This window comes from Acanthochromis polyacanthus, chromosome 3 (genome assembly GCF_021347895.1).
Source record: "Acanthochromis polyacanthus isolate Apoly-LR-REF ecotype Palm Island chromosome 3, KAUST_Apoly_ChrSc, whole genome shotgun sequence".
Classification (NCBI taxonomy): Eukaryota; Metazoa; Chordata; class Actinopteri; family Pomacentridae; genus Acanthochromis; species Acanthochromis polyacanthus.
The window spans coordinates 29,937,735-29,953,369 of record NC_067115.1 but is presented as its reverse complement, the minus strand read 5'-3'; the positions used below and the strand labels follow the sequence as shown (position 1 = coordinate 29,953,369).

The following is a 15,635-nucleotide window of genomic DNA, read 5'->3' as shown; positions in this document are numbered from 1 at the left end:
TGTTTGCTTTTTTTACGTGGCCTCTCAAATGTGTAAAAGGAAAAACGCTTTTCAAATCAAATTTGTGTTTATTAACCCTCAGCAAGATGTGTGAGTTTTACAAACCTGCCTCCAAAAGCAAATCACAGCATAAAAATAACAGTTAATAAAAGTTCAGTATCAGTCTTAAGACATACAAATGTATGAAAACAACTGCTCACAACCATTTCACTGATATTACATAACACAGATGATATTAATGACATCAGTGGGGGACTGGTTAAAACATGCACAACTTTAAAGATAAGAGCACCACAATGAAGCGCCAAAAACTGGAAATCATTCCTTATACTTAGTTTCAGCCATTACCTCTGAACATAAATATTAAATTCCTGAGCAGGACTAATGTGAGAACACACAGGCTTTGTTCACATAAATACAAGACAGCTAAAATAAGGTTGTTCATCACCATTTTACTGCCTTTAAATGCAACAATTTGGCTGCTTGCTCACTGAAAGTGCTTAAAGCCTTACAACATATAGAGCCATTTTTATCACTACAGTCCTCTGCAGCAGCTCTCATTTCCCCTTCATGAGTGAATGAACCACTGGAATGGTCGTTGTTGAGGTATAAGGTGTTAAGATTTGTGCTCGATTTTAAATACCTTAACTGTCACTGGAACAAGATGGACTGAGCATCACAAATGAATCACAAAACCAAACGCAAGAGGACTAATTTGTTTGGAATCTTTAGGAATATGAGGCATCGACCAGCAGCAGTCTGTTTGTAATGTGTCAGCATTGCTCATGCCGAACCTTCCTTCTACCAGATAGAACGCCGCATCGTGTGAAAAGTGTTAGTTTTTTGAGCTGACAGTCAGTGTGAGAGACGCATCGGGCTCCTGTAGATGCGTCTTCACAATTGTGTGGAATTTTTCTCTGTACTGATTGAAGTGCATGATGCTCTCCGGTTCTTCTGCCACCCAGAATTTATCAAATTCGTACGCCAGATAACCTAAAAGAAGAAAAACAATTTTAGATAAGAAAAGCACCCAGACAGCGCAGCACTCCGCCAAGCCTGCTCAGTCAGATCATTTCCAGCAGACCAAATATTCAACAAAAAATGACGTTGCTCCAAGCACAGGCGTGTGTCATGCATGTTTATGTTATGTACGGACACCAAATCGGGTGACCTAAGTATGTAGCGGGCGGCGGGAATTGATGGGACTCGGAAACACCCCCACAATTTAATCAATTGTTGTTTGTATCATTTCAGATGGATAAGTCCTGATAAGTCCATAGTGGTGGACTTGTAGTAGGATCATGATCATGTGATCTTCAGCCGGCACCTGTCGTAGCGTTCACTTGTCGCCATAGTTACCATAATTTCTGGACTATTGAGTGCACCTGAAAATAAGCTGCACCCACTAAATTTTAAAAAAAGTTTAAGTCACACCTGACTATAAGCCGCAGGTGTCCACGTTTTAACATAAGATATTTACACAGAAAGATTTTTTTTTATACTTTTAATGAAATAAATGCTTTTTCCCCGAACAGTTCCTGTAACACGGCAGTAAAACGCATTGAGTCAGTTCACGCTGCCGACTCCAGCGTCTCTCCATCGATTCACTGATGCCAAGCTTATGTGCAGCAGCTGTATTTCCTTCTTTGACAGGCAGATCGATTGCCTTTCATTTAAAAGCTGCATCACATGCATTTCTTTGAGTGTTTTCCATGATGAGGGTGTGTGCGTGAAACGCACAATGAACGATCTGAAGAATTTTGTGTGAGTGAGTTTCATTTAATTTGAACAGTTTCACTGGTCCACTGTGATCCTGTTTGGTAATTTCATTCTGATGTGACGAGGCTGAACGTATTGGCGGCATGAAACTCGCTCGTAAAGATCTATAAATTAGTTGCATCGTTGTATGAGCCGCAGCAGGGTTTCTGCAGAAATCAGCCAGGCAAACGTAATGCTTTTCAATGCCATTTTAGTGCTATACTGTAAACGTTTTAATGCCACACCCGTGAACTTAACAAATTACACAAGTTTGTTTTTTGTAAAAGATGATATTTATATGAAAACTGTCCCTACATTTAACTGTTTCTGAATCTGGAAACCACCCCTGGATCACCCACAGGCTCTAGTTATTCTCTGAAATCCACATTTTCTAGCCATTTTTTGCTGGAATTTGCATTCCCCCATTTCCCAGCTCTCCTACACCTGGTCCAGCCTGCCGGCCACTTTAAAAACATGCAGTTTTTGGCAATTATACCCGATCAGTCGGAACAGTTGTCGCATTGCTTCGGCATGTTTACGCAGGTCCACGTATCTGACGAATCACAGTCTATAATTATATATTATCATTGTCAAATATTTTTTTTGAAAACTGTAGAAAGAATTTTAATGCCATTGAGAATCAAATTTGACGAGTTTTAATGCCATTTAAGGCCTTAATTTTTCAAATCAACATAATGACTATTAATGCTTTTTAATCTCCTGCAGAAACCCTGCGCAGGGTTCAAAGCGTGAGAAAAAAGAAAAAGACGCTCCTTATAGTCCTTAAAGTATGGTAGTGACGCGGTGCCGCTATCTCGCAGTGATACAGAAATCTTCAACAAATCCGTGGATCCAGACTATAAGCCGTATCACTGCCAAAATCTAATCACTTGGTCTTTGTGTCATTTCTGACCTTCCCTGAAAATTTCATCCAAATCCATTAGTCCGTTTTTGAGCGATGTTGCTGACAGACAGACAGACAGACAGACAGACAGACAGACAGACAGACAGACAGACAGACAGACAGACACCGATTGTCACATAACTCTGCTGCGTTCCTTGGCAGAGCAACAATATGTACTTCATACCTAACAGAAATACAGAAGTCATTATACCTCTATGCTGAACCATTTAAATGTGAAATGATTCCAGTTGCATCACATCTAAATATTTGCTTTGTTTCTAAGGTGATAAGTGAAGTGCTCCGTCTTATGAACAGTGCAAATCAGTCTCTTAATGTTGAAAAGTACACACGTGGACAAAATTGTTGGTACCCCTCAGTTAAAGAAGGAAAAACCCACAATTCTCACTGAAATCACTTGAAACTCACAAAAGTAACAATAAATAAAAATTTATTGAAAATTAAATCATCAAAATCAGCCATCACTTTTGAATTGTTGATTAACATAATTATTTAAAAAAACAAACTAATGAAATAGGGCTGGACAAAAATGATGGTACCCATAACTTAATATTTTGTTGCACAACCTTTTGAGGCAATCACTGCAATTAAACGATTTCTGTATTTGTCAATGAGCGTTCTGCAGCTGTCAACAGGTATTCTGGCCCACTCCTCATGAGCAAACAGCTCCAGTTGTCTCAGGTTTGATGGGTGTCTTCTCCAAATGGCATGTTTCAGCTCCTTCCACATATGTTCAATGGGATTCAGATCTGGGCTCATAGAAGGCCACTTTAGAATAGTCCAACGCTTTTCTCTCAGCCATTCTTGGCTGTTTTTGGCTGTGTGTTTTGGATCGTTGTCCTGTTGGAAGACCCATGACCTGCGACTGAGACCAAGCTTTCTGACACTAGGCAGCACATTTCTCTCCAGAATGCCTTGATAGTCTTCAGATTTCATCGTACCTTGCACACTTTCAAGACACCCTGTGCCAGATGCAGCAAAGCAGCCCCAAAACATTACTGAGCCTCCTCCATGTTTCACCGTAGGGACAGTGTTCTTTTCTTCGTATGCTTGGTTTTTGAGTCTATGAACATAGAGTTGATGTGCCTTACCAAAAAGCTCCAGTTTGGTCTCATCTGTCCAAAGGACATTCTCCCAGAAGCTTTGTGGCTTGTCAACATGCATTTTTGCAAATTCCAGTCTGGCTTTTTTATGAGTTTTTTTCAGCAGTGGTGTCCTCCTTGGTCGTCTCCCATGAAGTCCACTTTGGCTCAAACAACGACGAATGGTGCGATCTGACACTGATGTACCTTGGCCTTGGAGTTCACCTTTAATTTCTTTGGAGGTTGCTCTGGGCTCTTTGGATACAATTCCAACGATCCGTCTCTTCAATTTGTCATCAATTTTCCTCTTGCGGCCACGTCCAGGGAGGTTGGCTACTGTCCCGTGGGTCTTGAACTTCTGAATAATATGAGCCACTGTTGTCACAGGAACTTCAAGCTGTTTAGAGATGGTCTTATAGCCTTTACCTTTAAGATGTTTGTCTATAATTTTTTATCGGATGTCCTGGGACAATTCTCTCCTTCGCTTTCTGTTGTCCATGTTCAGTGTGGTACACACCTTTTCACCAAACAGCAGGGTGACTACTTGTCTCCCTTTAAATAGGCAGACTGACTGATTATGAGTTTGGAAACACCTGTGATGTCAATTAAATGACACACCTGAGTTAATCATGTCACTCTGGTCAAATAGTTTTCAATCTTTTATAGAGGTACCATCATTTTTGTCCAGGCCTGTTTCATTAGTTTGTTTTTTTAAATAATTATGTTAATCAACAATTCAAAAGTAATGGCTGTTTTTGATTATTTAATTTTCAATAAATTTTTATTTATTGTTACTTTTGTGAGTTTCAAGTGATTTCAGTGAGAATTGTGGGTTTTTCCTTCTTTAACTGAGGGGTACCAACAATTTTGTCCACGTGTGTAGAAACGCAATGCAACAAAAGTGAATCTCTCAGTGACATACAAGACTGAGCACACCTGTCTGTCTTTGAGTAATGTCACGTACAGACAGACAGACGGACAGAACAACGTACAGTGATCGTCACATAACTCCACCGCGTTCCTTAATGGAGTAAAAGTCCTTTGGAAATAAAGCTAACCAGCAACATTACCACCGTAAGGAACAGAAGAATGGTTTTGTTACTCACAGTAGAGCTGATGAAAATGCTGCAGCTCCGGTGTGCCTTGGATCGTATTGTAAAAATGTGGTTTCAGAGCACCACTCTTCAGGAGGCTGTAAGCCATCTCTGTCAAGTTGATCCCAACTATGGCATACGAATACCTAAAATATGCACAGTGAATACAAAGGGGAGACAAGGGCGTGGTGGAGAACCTGAATTATCCAAGTCTATTCATGTCTAGGTTGAATGACAACAATACAGTGACTTTAGAAGCATTAAACGTCTGACACAGCAGTGTTGAAAATAAACTGGTGATGACTCTTACCCTAGTTTAGGATGGTTGGCATGAGACAACACCTGACGAGCCTCCACTGTGTAGTTTTCACTAAAAAACCTGCGAAGAAAAACTGAAAGAATCAATAATACTCAAATCTATGGATGAAACTGCTCTAAACAGTAAACAGTAAACGTGCACTCACTAGTGACAACATTTATATTAAAATAAAACATTCAAGTATCACTTTCTAAAGCACAACTTTTTGAATTAATGAATGTTCACCTGTGTGATTGGTGTTGCTATAAAAATCAGGCAAAACCTAAAAAAATCTTTTATTCAGTGTGAGCAGCATGTACTACTCTAAAATATTTTGATTTGGAATCGTTTTCTAGAACCACCTTCATTTCATTAAGTACTACAGGTCAGTTCAGGGTAAAATTAAAAGTAGAGAGCTGGAAATGTTGGAAGTACACTACCGTTCAAAAGTTTGGGGTCATCCAGGCAATTTCATGTTTTCCATGAAAACTCACACTTTTATTCATGTGCTAACATAACTGCACAAGGGTTTTCTAATCATCAATTAGCCTTTCAACACCATTAGCTAACACAATGCAGCATTAGAACACAGGAGTGATGGTTGCTGGAAATGTTCCTCTGTACCTCTATGGAGATATTCCATTAAAAATCAGATGTTTCCAGCTGACTACAGTTATCCCTCCCCATATCACAGTTCACTTCTTGCGGTCTGACTGTATCGCGGATATAGGTACTTTCATAATTTATTATTTTATTATTTTTGCAGTAAAATAAGCCTTTTCCCAGCCTAAAAAATTGAAAACAATCCAAAAAATAATAAAAAATAATAATTAAAATGTATTAAAAGAATATTAAATGTAAACGAAATGCATAGTGTACAGTGCTGGGTGCTGACTGGCTCAGAGACCGCAGCATCAGTCTTCTCTTCCTCCCGTATGTAGCAGCGTTCAGCGCCTCGCCGTGTCCATTTCACATCGACGTCTGATCGCTGCGCATAGTGTTGCTCTGTGGTGGTTTGTAAGGTTTATATGAGTGTGGGGAGGGTTTATAAAGCCTTAAAATATATATAAATACTACAATAAATAGGTTGCTACTTTGCGTATTTGTTCTGGAAGGTAACCCTCGGGATAAACAAGGGACCACTGTAATCATTTACCACATTAACAACATCTAGACTGGATTTCTGATTTATTTAATGTTATCTTTGCTGAAAAAATGCTTTTATTGCAAAAATAAAGACATTTCTAAGTGACGCCAAACTTTTGAATGGTACTGTACGTTATATAGCCATGGCAGGTAGATAAGCACTGTGTTTACTGCAGAGCTTGTTTTCAGGGTGATTGTTTTTATTACATTATTACTTGTTTGGTTGGGAAGCTACAGTATATGGCACAACAGCCCACTAATCTGTGACTGTGAGGTGTTAACACCCATGCACGGATAAATTATTTACTGTCAAGCTTCACTGTAGATGTGCTTGGTTTAATTTTTTACACACAGCTGCTACACAGTTGGAGAACGCAACAAATTCAGCCTGAAAGTGAGGTTGTCTTGTGCCAAAAGAAATCTCCAAGAAACCCAAACATTCATCAGAGGATCTGCAGGAAACTCCAGTGTCAAAGTGCATCCGTCTGCAATCAGAAAGAGATTGCACAAATTTGGCCTGCATGTGGGCACCCTGCCAGGAAAAAGCCTCGGCTGTCCACAAAGAACACTGAAGCAAAAGGACAGCTTGCACGTGAGCAAAAAAAGAAAGAATAAGGGCTTTAGGAATAGTGTGTTCTGGACAGTCGAATCAAAGATAGAGCTGTTTGGCTTTTCTGGACAAGGACCTCATACTAACTGTGAAGCAGGGTGGTGGAAATGTTGCAGTTCTGGGTTGCTTCATTGCCCCAAAGACTGGGCATCTCGCAAACATTGATTCAACAGTGAATTTGGCTTAACATCAAAGAACATGACGCCATCTGTCCGAGTTCAATTGGAAGTGGAAGTACTTCCAAAGAACAACAGAAATTGCAGAAAAGGTATGTCAGAGACTGGTTAAAAAATACATCTGCTAAAGGGGCACTTTTTCCAGAAGAATATTACATCTGTTCTTATTTTTGTTAAACAGTTGACTAAAATTTTTCTTGGTGTGTTCATGTCTATAACTTCTATTTGTTAAGTACTATATCAAGAGGGTTTAATGTTTGCATGTCCAAAAATAGCCAAGAATTTCTTTTTTGTCATGACTCTCATGACTGCATAGTGCTACAATGCACTGGTGTAGTTTTCAGAGTAAATGAGGGGCAGATACTTCTGTTACTGATATTCTCTGTAGTTCTTTATCACTTCATTAATGCTGCGTTGTCCTTAACTGAGTACTCACACAAGGTTAATTAAGCCCAGCAGGCCCATTCCTCTGAAGTCTGTCTTGGGGTCGTCTCCTTGAAATCCAATGTCTCCCCACTGTTTAGTGATCCTCGACTCCAGTTTGACCGACGGCATCAGCAAGTCCCACAGCTGAGAGGACGATAAAACAGGAGTCAAACATTATAACTTAGTTACTAATACAATAATACCTCGTAATTTAAACATAATCTTCAGTTAAATAACTTTATAAAATATTTTTTGCTGATTTACAAAGTTCAAATGTCATCTGAAATATACAGGCCTGACAAAAAGGAAAAATATCTGTACATGCACTACCAGTCAAAAGTTTGGACACATCTTCTCATTTAATGGTTTTTCTTTATTTCCATGACTATTTACATTGTAGATTCTCACTGCATGCATCAAAACTATGAAGGAACACATATGGAATTATGTAGTAAACAAGAAAAGTGTGAAATAAGTCACAACATGTTTTATATTTTAGATTCTTCAAAGTAGCCACCCTTTGCTTTGATTACTGATTTACACACTCTTGGCATTCTCTCTATGAGCTTCATGATGTAGAACCTGAAATGGTTTTCACTTCACAGGTGTTGCTTGTCAGTGTTAATCTGTGGAATTTCTTGCCTTCTTAACAGGGTTGGGACCATCAGTTGTGTTGTGCAGAAGTCAGGTTGGTACACAGCTGACAGCCCTATTTGATAACTGTTAGAATCCATATTATGGCAAGAACCAATCAGCTAAGTAAAGAGAAACCACAGTCCATCATTACTTTATGAAGGTCAAATCCCACACAGAGTTCTAGTAGCAGACACATCTCTACATCAGCTGTTCAGAGGAGACTGACCAATCAGACCTTTATGGTCAAACAGCTGCTAAGAAACCACTACTAAGGACAAGCAACAAGCAGAAGAGATTTGTTTGGACCAAGAAACACAAAGAATGGACATTAGACCAGTGGAAATCTGTGAGTTCACATTTCAGATCTTTGGTTCCACCCGCTGTGTCTTTGTGCGACACAGAAAAGCTGAATGGATGGTCTCTACATGCATGGTTCCCACCATGAAGCATGGAGGAGGAGGTGTGATGGTGTGGGGGTGATTTGCTGGTGACACTGTTGGGGATTTATTCAAAACTGAAGGAACACTGAACCAGCATGGCTACCACAGCATCCTGCAGAGACATGACATCTCATTTAGTTGGACCATCATTGATTTTTCAACAGGACAATGACCCCAAACACACCTCCAGGCTGTGGAAGGACTATTTGACCAAGAAGGAGAGTGATGGAGTGCTGCATCAAATGACCTGACCTCCACAGTCACCTGACCTAAACCCAATCCAGATGGTTTGGGATGAGATGGACCACAGAGTGAAGACAAAAGGACCAACAAGTGCTCAGCATCTCTGGGAACTCCTTCAAGACTGTTGGAAAACCATTTCAGGTTCTACCTCATGAAGCTCATGGAGAGAATGCCAAGAGTGCGTAAAGCAGTAATCAAAGCAAAGGGTGGCTGCTTTGAAGAATCTAAAATCTAAAACATGTTTTGACTTTTTCCACACTTTTTTCTTTTCTACATAATTCCATATGTGTTCATTTGTAGTTTTGATGCTTTCAGTGAGAATCTACAATGAAAAATAGTCATGAAAGTAAAGAAAAACCATCAAATGAGAAAGGTGTGTCCAAACTTCTGACTGGTAGTGTACATATACCTTGGGCATGTCCACATTTGCTCTGTGCAACAGTAATCACTCAGCTTAAACATATACAGCAAACACTGTACTAATGTACGGATCCAGAAGCAGGAGTCCATACCTTTAAAAGCATGGCCTCGTGTTCAGGGTTGTCCGAGCTGAAAACTTCCTTCCTCAAGTCTTCTACAGATACATACAAACTGCTATATCCTGTAATCTGTAGCAGACAGATGTGTAGACTCGCCTTGAACCTGAAAAACAACAGCAGTGGAACCAGTCACTAGATCGAAAATCACACCTCGAGAAAAGAATTGGAGGTGACAACTACATTCAAATTTACAGAAGTAACCTTACTGGGGATCTTTCTGAGGTTTGACATTCTTTTCCTTCATAATTTGATCCACACATTGCTCTAAATTATCCTTACTGGTTTCCAAGGCTCCTCTTAAGACCTACAGAGGAAGAACACACAGGACAAGAGAAAAATGATACAGAAAGCCATTAGAAAGGATAATTCACACAATGGCGGCCAGATAATCGGCAACTAGAGTGAAGAAATGTTTTTCAATGTCAACCTTAGAAAACGAAAAAGATGACCAAAGCACTTTTGTTTCTACACTGAATGGACTGTTGACCAGAAAATGCTTATCGAGCTATAACCATAAATGTCATGTAGAGTCAATTCACCTGAGCTGGGCAAAGTGAGTTGAAAGATAAGGCCTGATTAAGCTCAGAGGATACGATGTTATTCAAGTTCACACATACAACTTTCTAAAAGACAGGGAAGAACTGAGTGGTTGGGAAAAGAGAGATCACACAAATCCAGAATAATGTCCAAATGACGAAATTTCTGTCCTCCTTTTGTCCAGTTAGCTTAGCTTTAAAAAAAAAATACATATAAAAAAATGGGACCAATCCTGGTGACTTCATACCCGCTAAGTACACATTTACAGCAAAGTCACACCATATTTTCAAAGTTCTGACCCCAAAATCTGTAAGGAGCTTCAGATCCACTGAACAGAAAACACTATTCATCTCACAAAGAGACTCAAGCAGTCTGGGAACAGATATTTTTCATGGAAGTTTTCATGGAAACTGTGAAACAGTCTGAAAAACAGAAAGACAGCTTCTGGCAAGTCCGTTTAGAACGCATGTCTTTGCATTTTAATGAAGTGACCTCCTTTCCTACCAACTGCTGTTCAGTAACAGTCATACTATGTTGTCTATTAGGTGATGAAATCTTAAGACCGGTTGAAAAATGGCAAGAATTTGCGTTTTGCACTGTTGGATCTTAAGAAGGTTCTAAGTAGAGTCCAAGTAGAGCTTCAAAATGCAAAAAAAAGAAGAAATAAGAGTGAGAAAACAAAAAAATCTGAGCAGGTAATTTATTGAAAACTGCATTTAAACTCAAACATGCTTTTGTCAGCTGATCATAAATATAAGACCACAGTCTATAAAAGCCAAAATCTGCACAAAAATTTGGGTTCCATGTCATTTCCTGACAGGTATTTACACTCTTATGAACTCCTAATGGCAAAGGCAAAAAGCTTTCTGTCTTTGAAGGTGCTGGGATTGTTGAGCTGCATAAGCAAAGCCTCTGGCAACGCGCCACCGCTGCTGAGGCTGGACGCAGTAAGACGGTCATTTTGAATTTCTCAAAGATCCTGAGGGTTATGGAACAAAAAAGTCAAGTGCTAGACCGAAAAAAATACCTCACCAGCGCTAAGCCAGAGGATCTGACTGGCCTGTCCACCAAGACACGGGACCATCCTGGACCCAAATTAAGGCCCTTACTGGTGCTGACTGCAACCCAATAACCATCAGACAGCATCTGGGAGGGAAGGGCTTAAAAAACAAAAAGCGCCTTCAACATCCACATCTCCTTTAATGTCACAAAATTATCTGTTTGGACTTTGCAAGGAGCACCAAACATGGGACACTGAAAGGTGAAGAAAGTATTATTCTCCGATGACAAAAAAATGCAACTTTGACAGTCCTGATGGCTTCCAACATTAACGGCACGACAAGGAGATCGTCGCTCTTTTGGACCATTCTGCATGTTCCCCTGATCTAAATCCAGCTGAGAACATTTGGGAATGAATGGCAAGAGAAGGTTACAACAATAGAGATCAGTTCCAGACCATGGATGCCCTTCATGAAGCCATCTTCACCGCTCGGAGTAACCTCCAGCCTCCTGGAAACACTCGAATCAAACTTACCTAAAGGAATTTTTGAGGTCATCAACAAGAACGGTGGTTTCTGTTTTGAGGGGCTTTCAGGATTTTCTGAGCTATGGTCTTAAACTTTTGATCCTTCCATGAACACTATTTTCAGTTTAATGGTTGTTTTCAATAAATTGCTTGCTCAGTTATTTATTCTCTTGCTTCCATTTCTTCTTTTTGCATTTTGAAGCTCTACTCAGAACCTTCTTAAGATCCAAAAGTGTGCAAAATGTAATTTCTTGCAGCTTTTCAATGGGTGTGAAGAGTCTGATCAGGAGTGTATATTAGGTTTTTAGTGACATCAAAACAAAGTGAAGGCAGATTCCTTGATCAAGTAATGATCAACCCTGAATTTGCAGGGTTCATGTATTTGTCTTTTAACAGCTGCATAAAGAAACTTAAGCATAACCTAACAGAAGCGGTCGCACTACAACTGTCTTAATGCACAACTTCTGTAGCTACACTTGGAATTTACCGTGGAGTAATACTGGATATTAGAAACAAAGCCAACATCTTCTTACCTTGCTCTTTGAAGAGCGAAGAGAGTACTCTGCAAGAGGACACAAGAGGTAAAGAAATTAAGATATTACAAAAACATTGTCCTTTAGAGGCAAAGGTAGACTGGGTCAGGGATGATTTAATTCACCTGCTTTAGCTGTCCTTGTTGCTCCAGGTTTGCATTCAGAACATATTCTCTGCAGCTCACATTTTCCTGTTGCCTGTCTGATGAGCCACTTCAACCAGTATCTCAGGAAGGATGTGTAAACATACTGCCAGATGTAGCCCAACATTTCCTACAACACAAACAGAGAATTCAAGCACAAGATACATATGAGTAGTTTTCTGAGTAGCCACTTTGTTAATATGACTGTCTGAAATGGGTCAATGATGTCTCTTGGTTCTGAAATTGCCTAAGGTTTCTGGAAGGCTATGGATCACCAAACTACATGGATATTTAAATTAAAGTGACTGAAGCCCATGAATGTTTTTCATATGCATGAGACTGTAACACATATATACTGATGGTGGTGGGGGAAGCAGTACTGTTTATTATGTAAAAATACTCCATACAAGTATTAATCCTATCCTGGAATTTAATGGAACTAGTCACCTCGTACACCGATCAGGCACCAATCTGACCACTGACAGGTGAAGAGAATAACTCTGATTATCTCTTCATCATGGCACCTGTTAGTGGGTTGGATGTAATATATATATATATATATATATATACCCCACACACACATATATAACATATATATATATAACAATATATATGTAAATGGACATAAACTATAAAAAATAAGGAAAGTAGTCATGTCATTATTGTATGAACATGGTTGCAGCATTTTAATCTTGTAGCTGGTTAAACTGAGAACACTGTAACCCACAACAAGGCAACATACACTCAGTGGCCACTTGTACATGTGCAGTTCTACCTTTTCAAAAGTTTTAAACATTCTGTTTACAATTTTGTCATGGTCAGAAATGCATAAATGCGATAACTGCACAGTTGTACTGAACAAGTCGTACTCAGTTTTTGTCCTTTCTTTAAAAATACATGATTATTAGTAATGTTCCCTTTATTCAGTACTATACAATACAGTTCAATCAACACTTCTAAAACAGTTTTGTAAAAAATACAACTCAACATTATAAGCATCCTTTTTAAGCCTAACAGCATAACTGTTTCATTGCAGGGTGTTTCCTGTATAGAGGATATTTTTTAAGCACCCCCACAAGAGGATACAAGGAAAATATCAAGGGCAAAAATGGTAAGAATTGAAAAAAAAAAAAAAACTTTAAAAATACATTTTAAACCAGTTTTTTTCATTCAGATTTCATTTAATCAAGCATGCTACGGATATTTTTTTATTAAATGGTCAGAAATAACAGAAACATGCACAGACTTTTGTCAAAAAGGTAATACCTACTCATTGTATTTAATGTATGCAAATGTTTGGCAACCACAGAACGCCCCTTTCTTAATCAGGAAATGAAACCTGATTGCATTAGTTGTATAGGTTTAATTTCTAAGTGTACTTAATAAAAAGAAAAGATGTTCCAAGGTAAGATAAATGGCTCAAGAGTATTTTTTCCTGAGTAATATCCGGCATAAGAATTTCCTTTAAAATTATTAAGGTTCTATCTTATCCTAATAAACTGGAAAAGTAAACAAATGCATCTGACCATGAAATAAACCAGTAGTAACACGACAATACTGGTTCAATATGAATAGGTATACAAATGAGCAACATAATGATAACTGACTGACTTGACGACCTCTTAGTTATTCTTAAAATACTTTATCACTGTTCACTATTTACAAAATGACAAAATAAATATTGCATCAATTTTTTAAACTCTTCTCTACCTTCTTTTACACGTGTTTTTATTTTAATGAAAACTCTTAATCTGAAAGCAGGCAGGAACTATGCTGTCTGATGAAGCATTTGAATGAATGAACATGAGGTTTCTAGTTACATGTAGTAGAATTTAAACTAAGGGGAGGACTAGTAAGTAGGTTAAGCACGCATAATGGTAGGTTTAGAGCTGAGTAAACGTGCTCAGAAATTTCCAACCACAATATGATTAGGAGTAGGACTAATGTTGCTGACACACTGATCTGTCTGTGTCACCAACAATGGCCACCATTAGCAACAGCTGACCTTATTCTTCCTTGTACAAGCAGCCATAGTAATTAACTACTCGGTGTATTAGAAGATCAGCTGACTGTGAGTCATAATAAAATTCAAATGCACCACTTATACTAAGAGGATCGTGTTAATTTGAGAGGGATAGATACAGCGAGCCCACACTCCAACTGCCACAACAATAGCACGGTGGCGGCTAGCTTTGGTGCTAATGCTAACTTCCCACAAACGTCCTCTTTCTGTTTAGTTACACCGATTTAGCGACTTTAGGGGCGCTTTGACAAGAAATGTATATTAATATTAGCAAACTGCTGCTTTGGTACCTTTAAAATTTAACAAACTAAGTGGCTTCGAAACTCACAAATGACAGTTAACCGACTTCAGACAACAGGTTGTCATTGTGTTCGTGTAGCTAGCTACATCGCGTTTACTTCACATTAAGTTACGTCGAAGACACTTTTATGTTTGGTGCGTTTTACGAAAAGGAAGCAGTAGAGGTTAATCTCACCAGGGAAAAATGTTTTCAGTCCGAAAAATGTCCAAACTTATCTCCACTTTGAAGCCGACAGCCGTGAGGGTTAGCAACGCTTCTCTTGACAACAGCTCTAGCTCCGGTGCGTTCAGGTTCAGCACGGATATACCGGGAGATAACACCAATCACAGAGGAAATTGAAATATTTTTCAATAATTTATATCAAAATTTTGCATATATATTCTTTAAATAATTTTAATGAGTGACATGGATTTTTTGTTGATGTAGCGTACACATGCGGAGAACCTTTGGTTGAATCTAATTATCATTCTGTATTTCATGACGTATTTGAACATAGCATCGGATGCGTTGGAAGCTGTGCAGCTCCATCTACTGTTCACACGGTGCTGGTTCTTGATGCAACATTTTGCCCAAAATGGTACATTTTAAGAAGCCGCTGAATAATACATCTAGTTTTATAGGCAAACGCAAACTGCCAGTTTTACATTGCAGCTGAAATTTTCTGTCGGCAGATCAGATTGGGGTCAAATAAAAGATTCCAAGCACAGGCCTTTTCCAAAATGAACCACAAGATGATGCCAGATTCACACAATAACTGTGTCTTCTACATAAAAACAGTTATTTGAGATGTTGCTCTGAGTCATCTTGGACTGCACTAAGCTGTACGAATTGTTGATTTACAAATAAAGTCTGACTGATTGCTGCTTTTGGACATGAAGTTAAAATAAAAGCATGGTTCTCCAAGCATCTTAAAACACAGTACAGCTGAATCAAGTGTTTCTCAGCTCCTCCTCTTGTGGCCTGTGAATTAATCATTGTGCTCCACTGCCCCCTTATTCTCTGGAAATGTGACATTAGGTTTCCATTATTCCATTCTGCCTCATAACGGTGCAAACAGACAACAAATAACCGCCTATAACTGTGCTGTTTTGGTTTTTTTAAGTAGCTGCATAGAAGCTTGAAGCAGTAATCTGGTTTATCAACAACACATGCAGCCCATTCTGAGATGCTCGGTTGTAATTAAGCCGCGGTCTGCCTTCTCAC

At 38.9% G+C, this 15,635-nt stretch overlaps 1 protein-coding gene across 1 annotated transcript; it reads right to left on the bottom strand.

The window, feature by feature from the left end:
* Nucleotides 1-48: 48 nt before the first annotated feature.
* On the bottom strand, nt 49-14,728 carry elmod2 (ELMO/CED-12 domain containing 2). The gene is made up of 9 exons (XM_022198528.2): nt 14,607-14,728; nt 12,091-12,238; nt 11,966-11,994; nt 9,577-9,674; nt 9,344-9,473; nt 7,523-7,656; nt 5,167-5,235; nt 4,869-5,002; nt 49-993 (listed from the first exon to the last, which is right to left on the bottom strand). The coding sequence occupies exons 2-9, from the start codon at nt 12,233-12,235 to the stop codon at nt 836-838; spliced, it is 897 nt and encodes a 298-aa protein (XP_022054220.1). The 5' UTR covers nt 12,236-12,238; nt 14,607-14,728; the 3' UTR covers nt 49-835.
* Nucleotides 14,729-15,635: the final 907 nt, after the last annotated feature.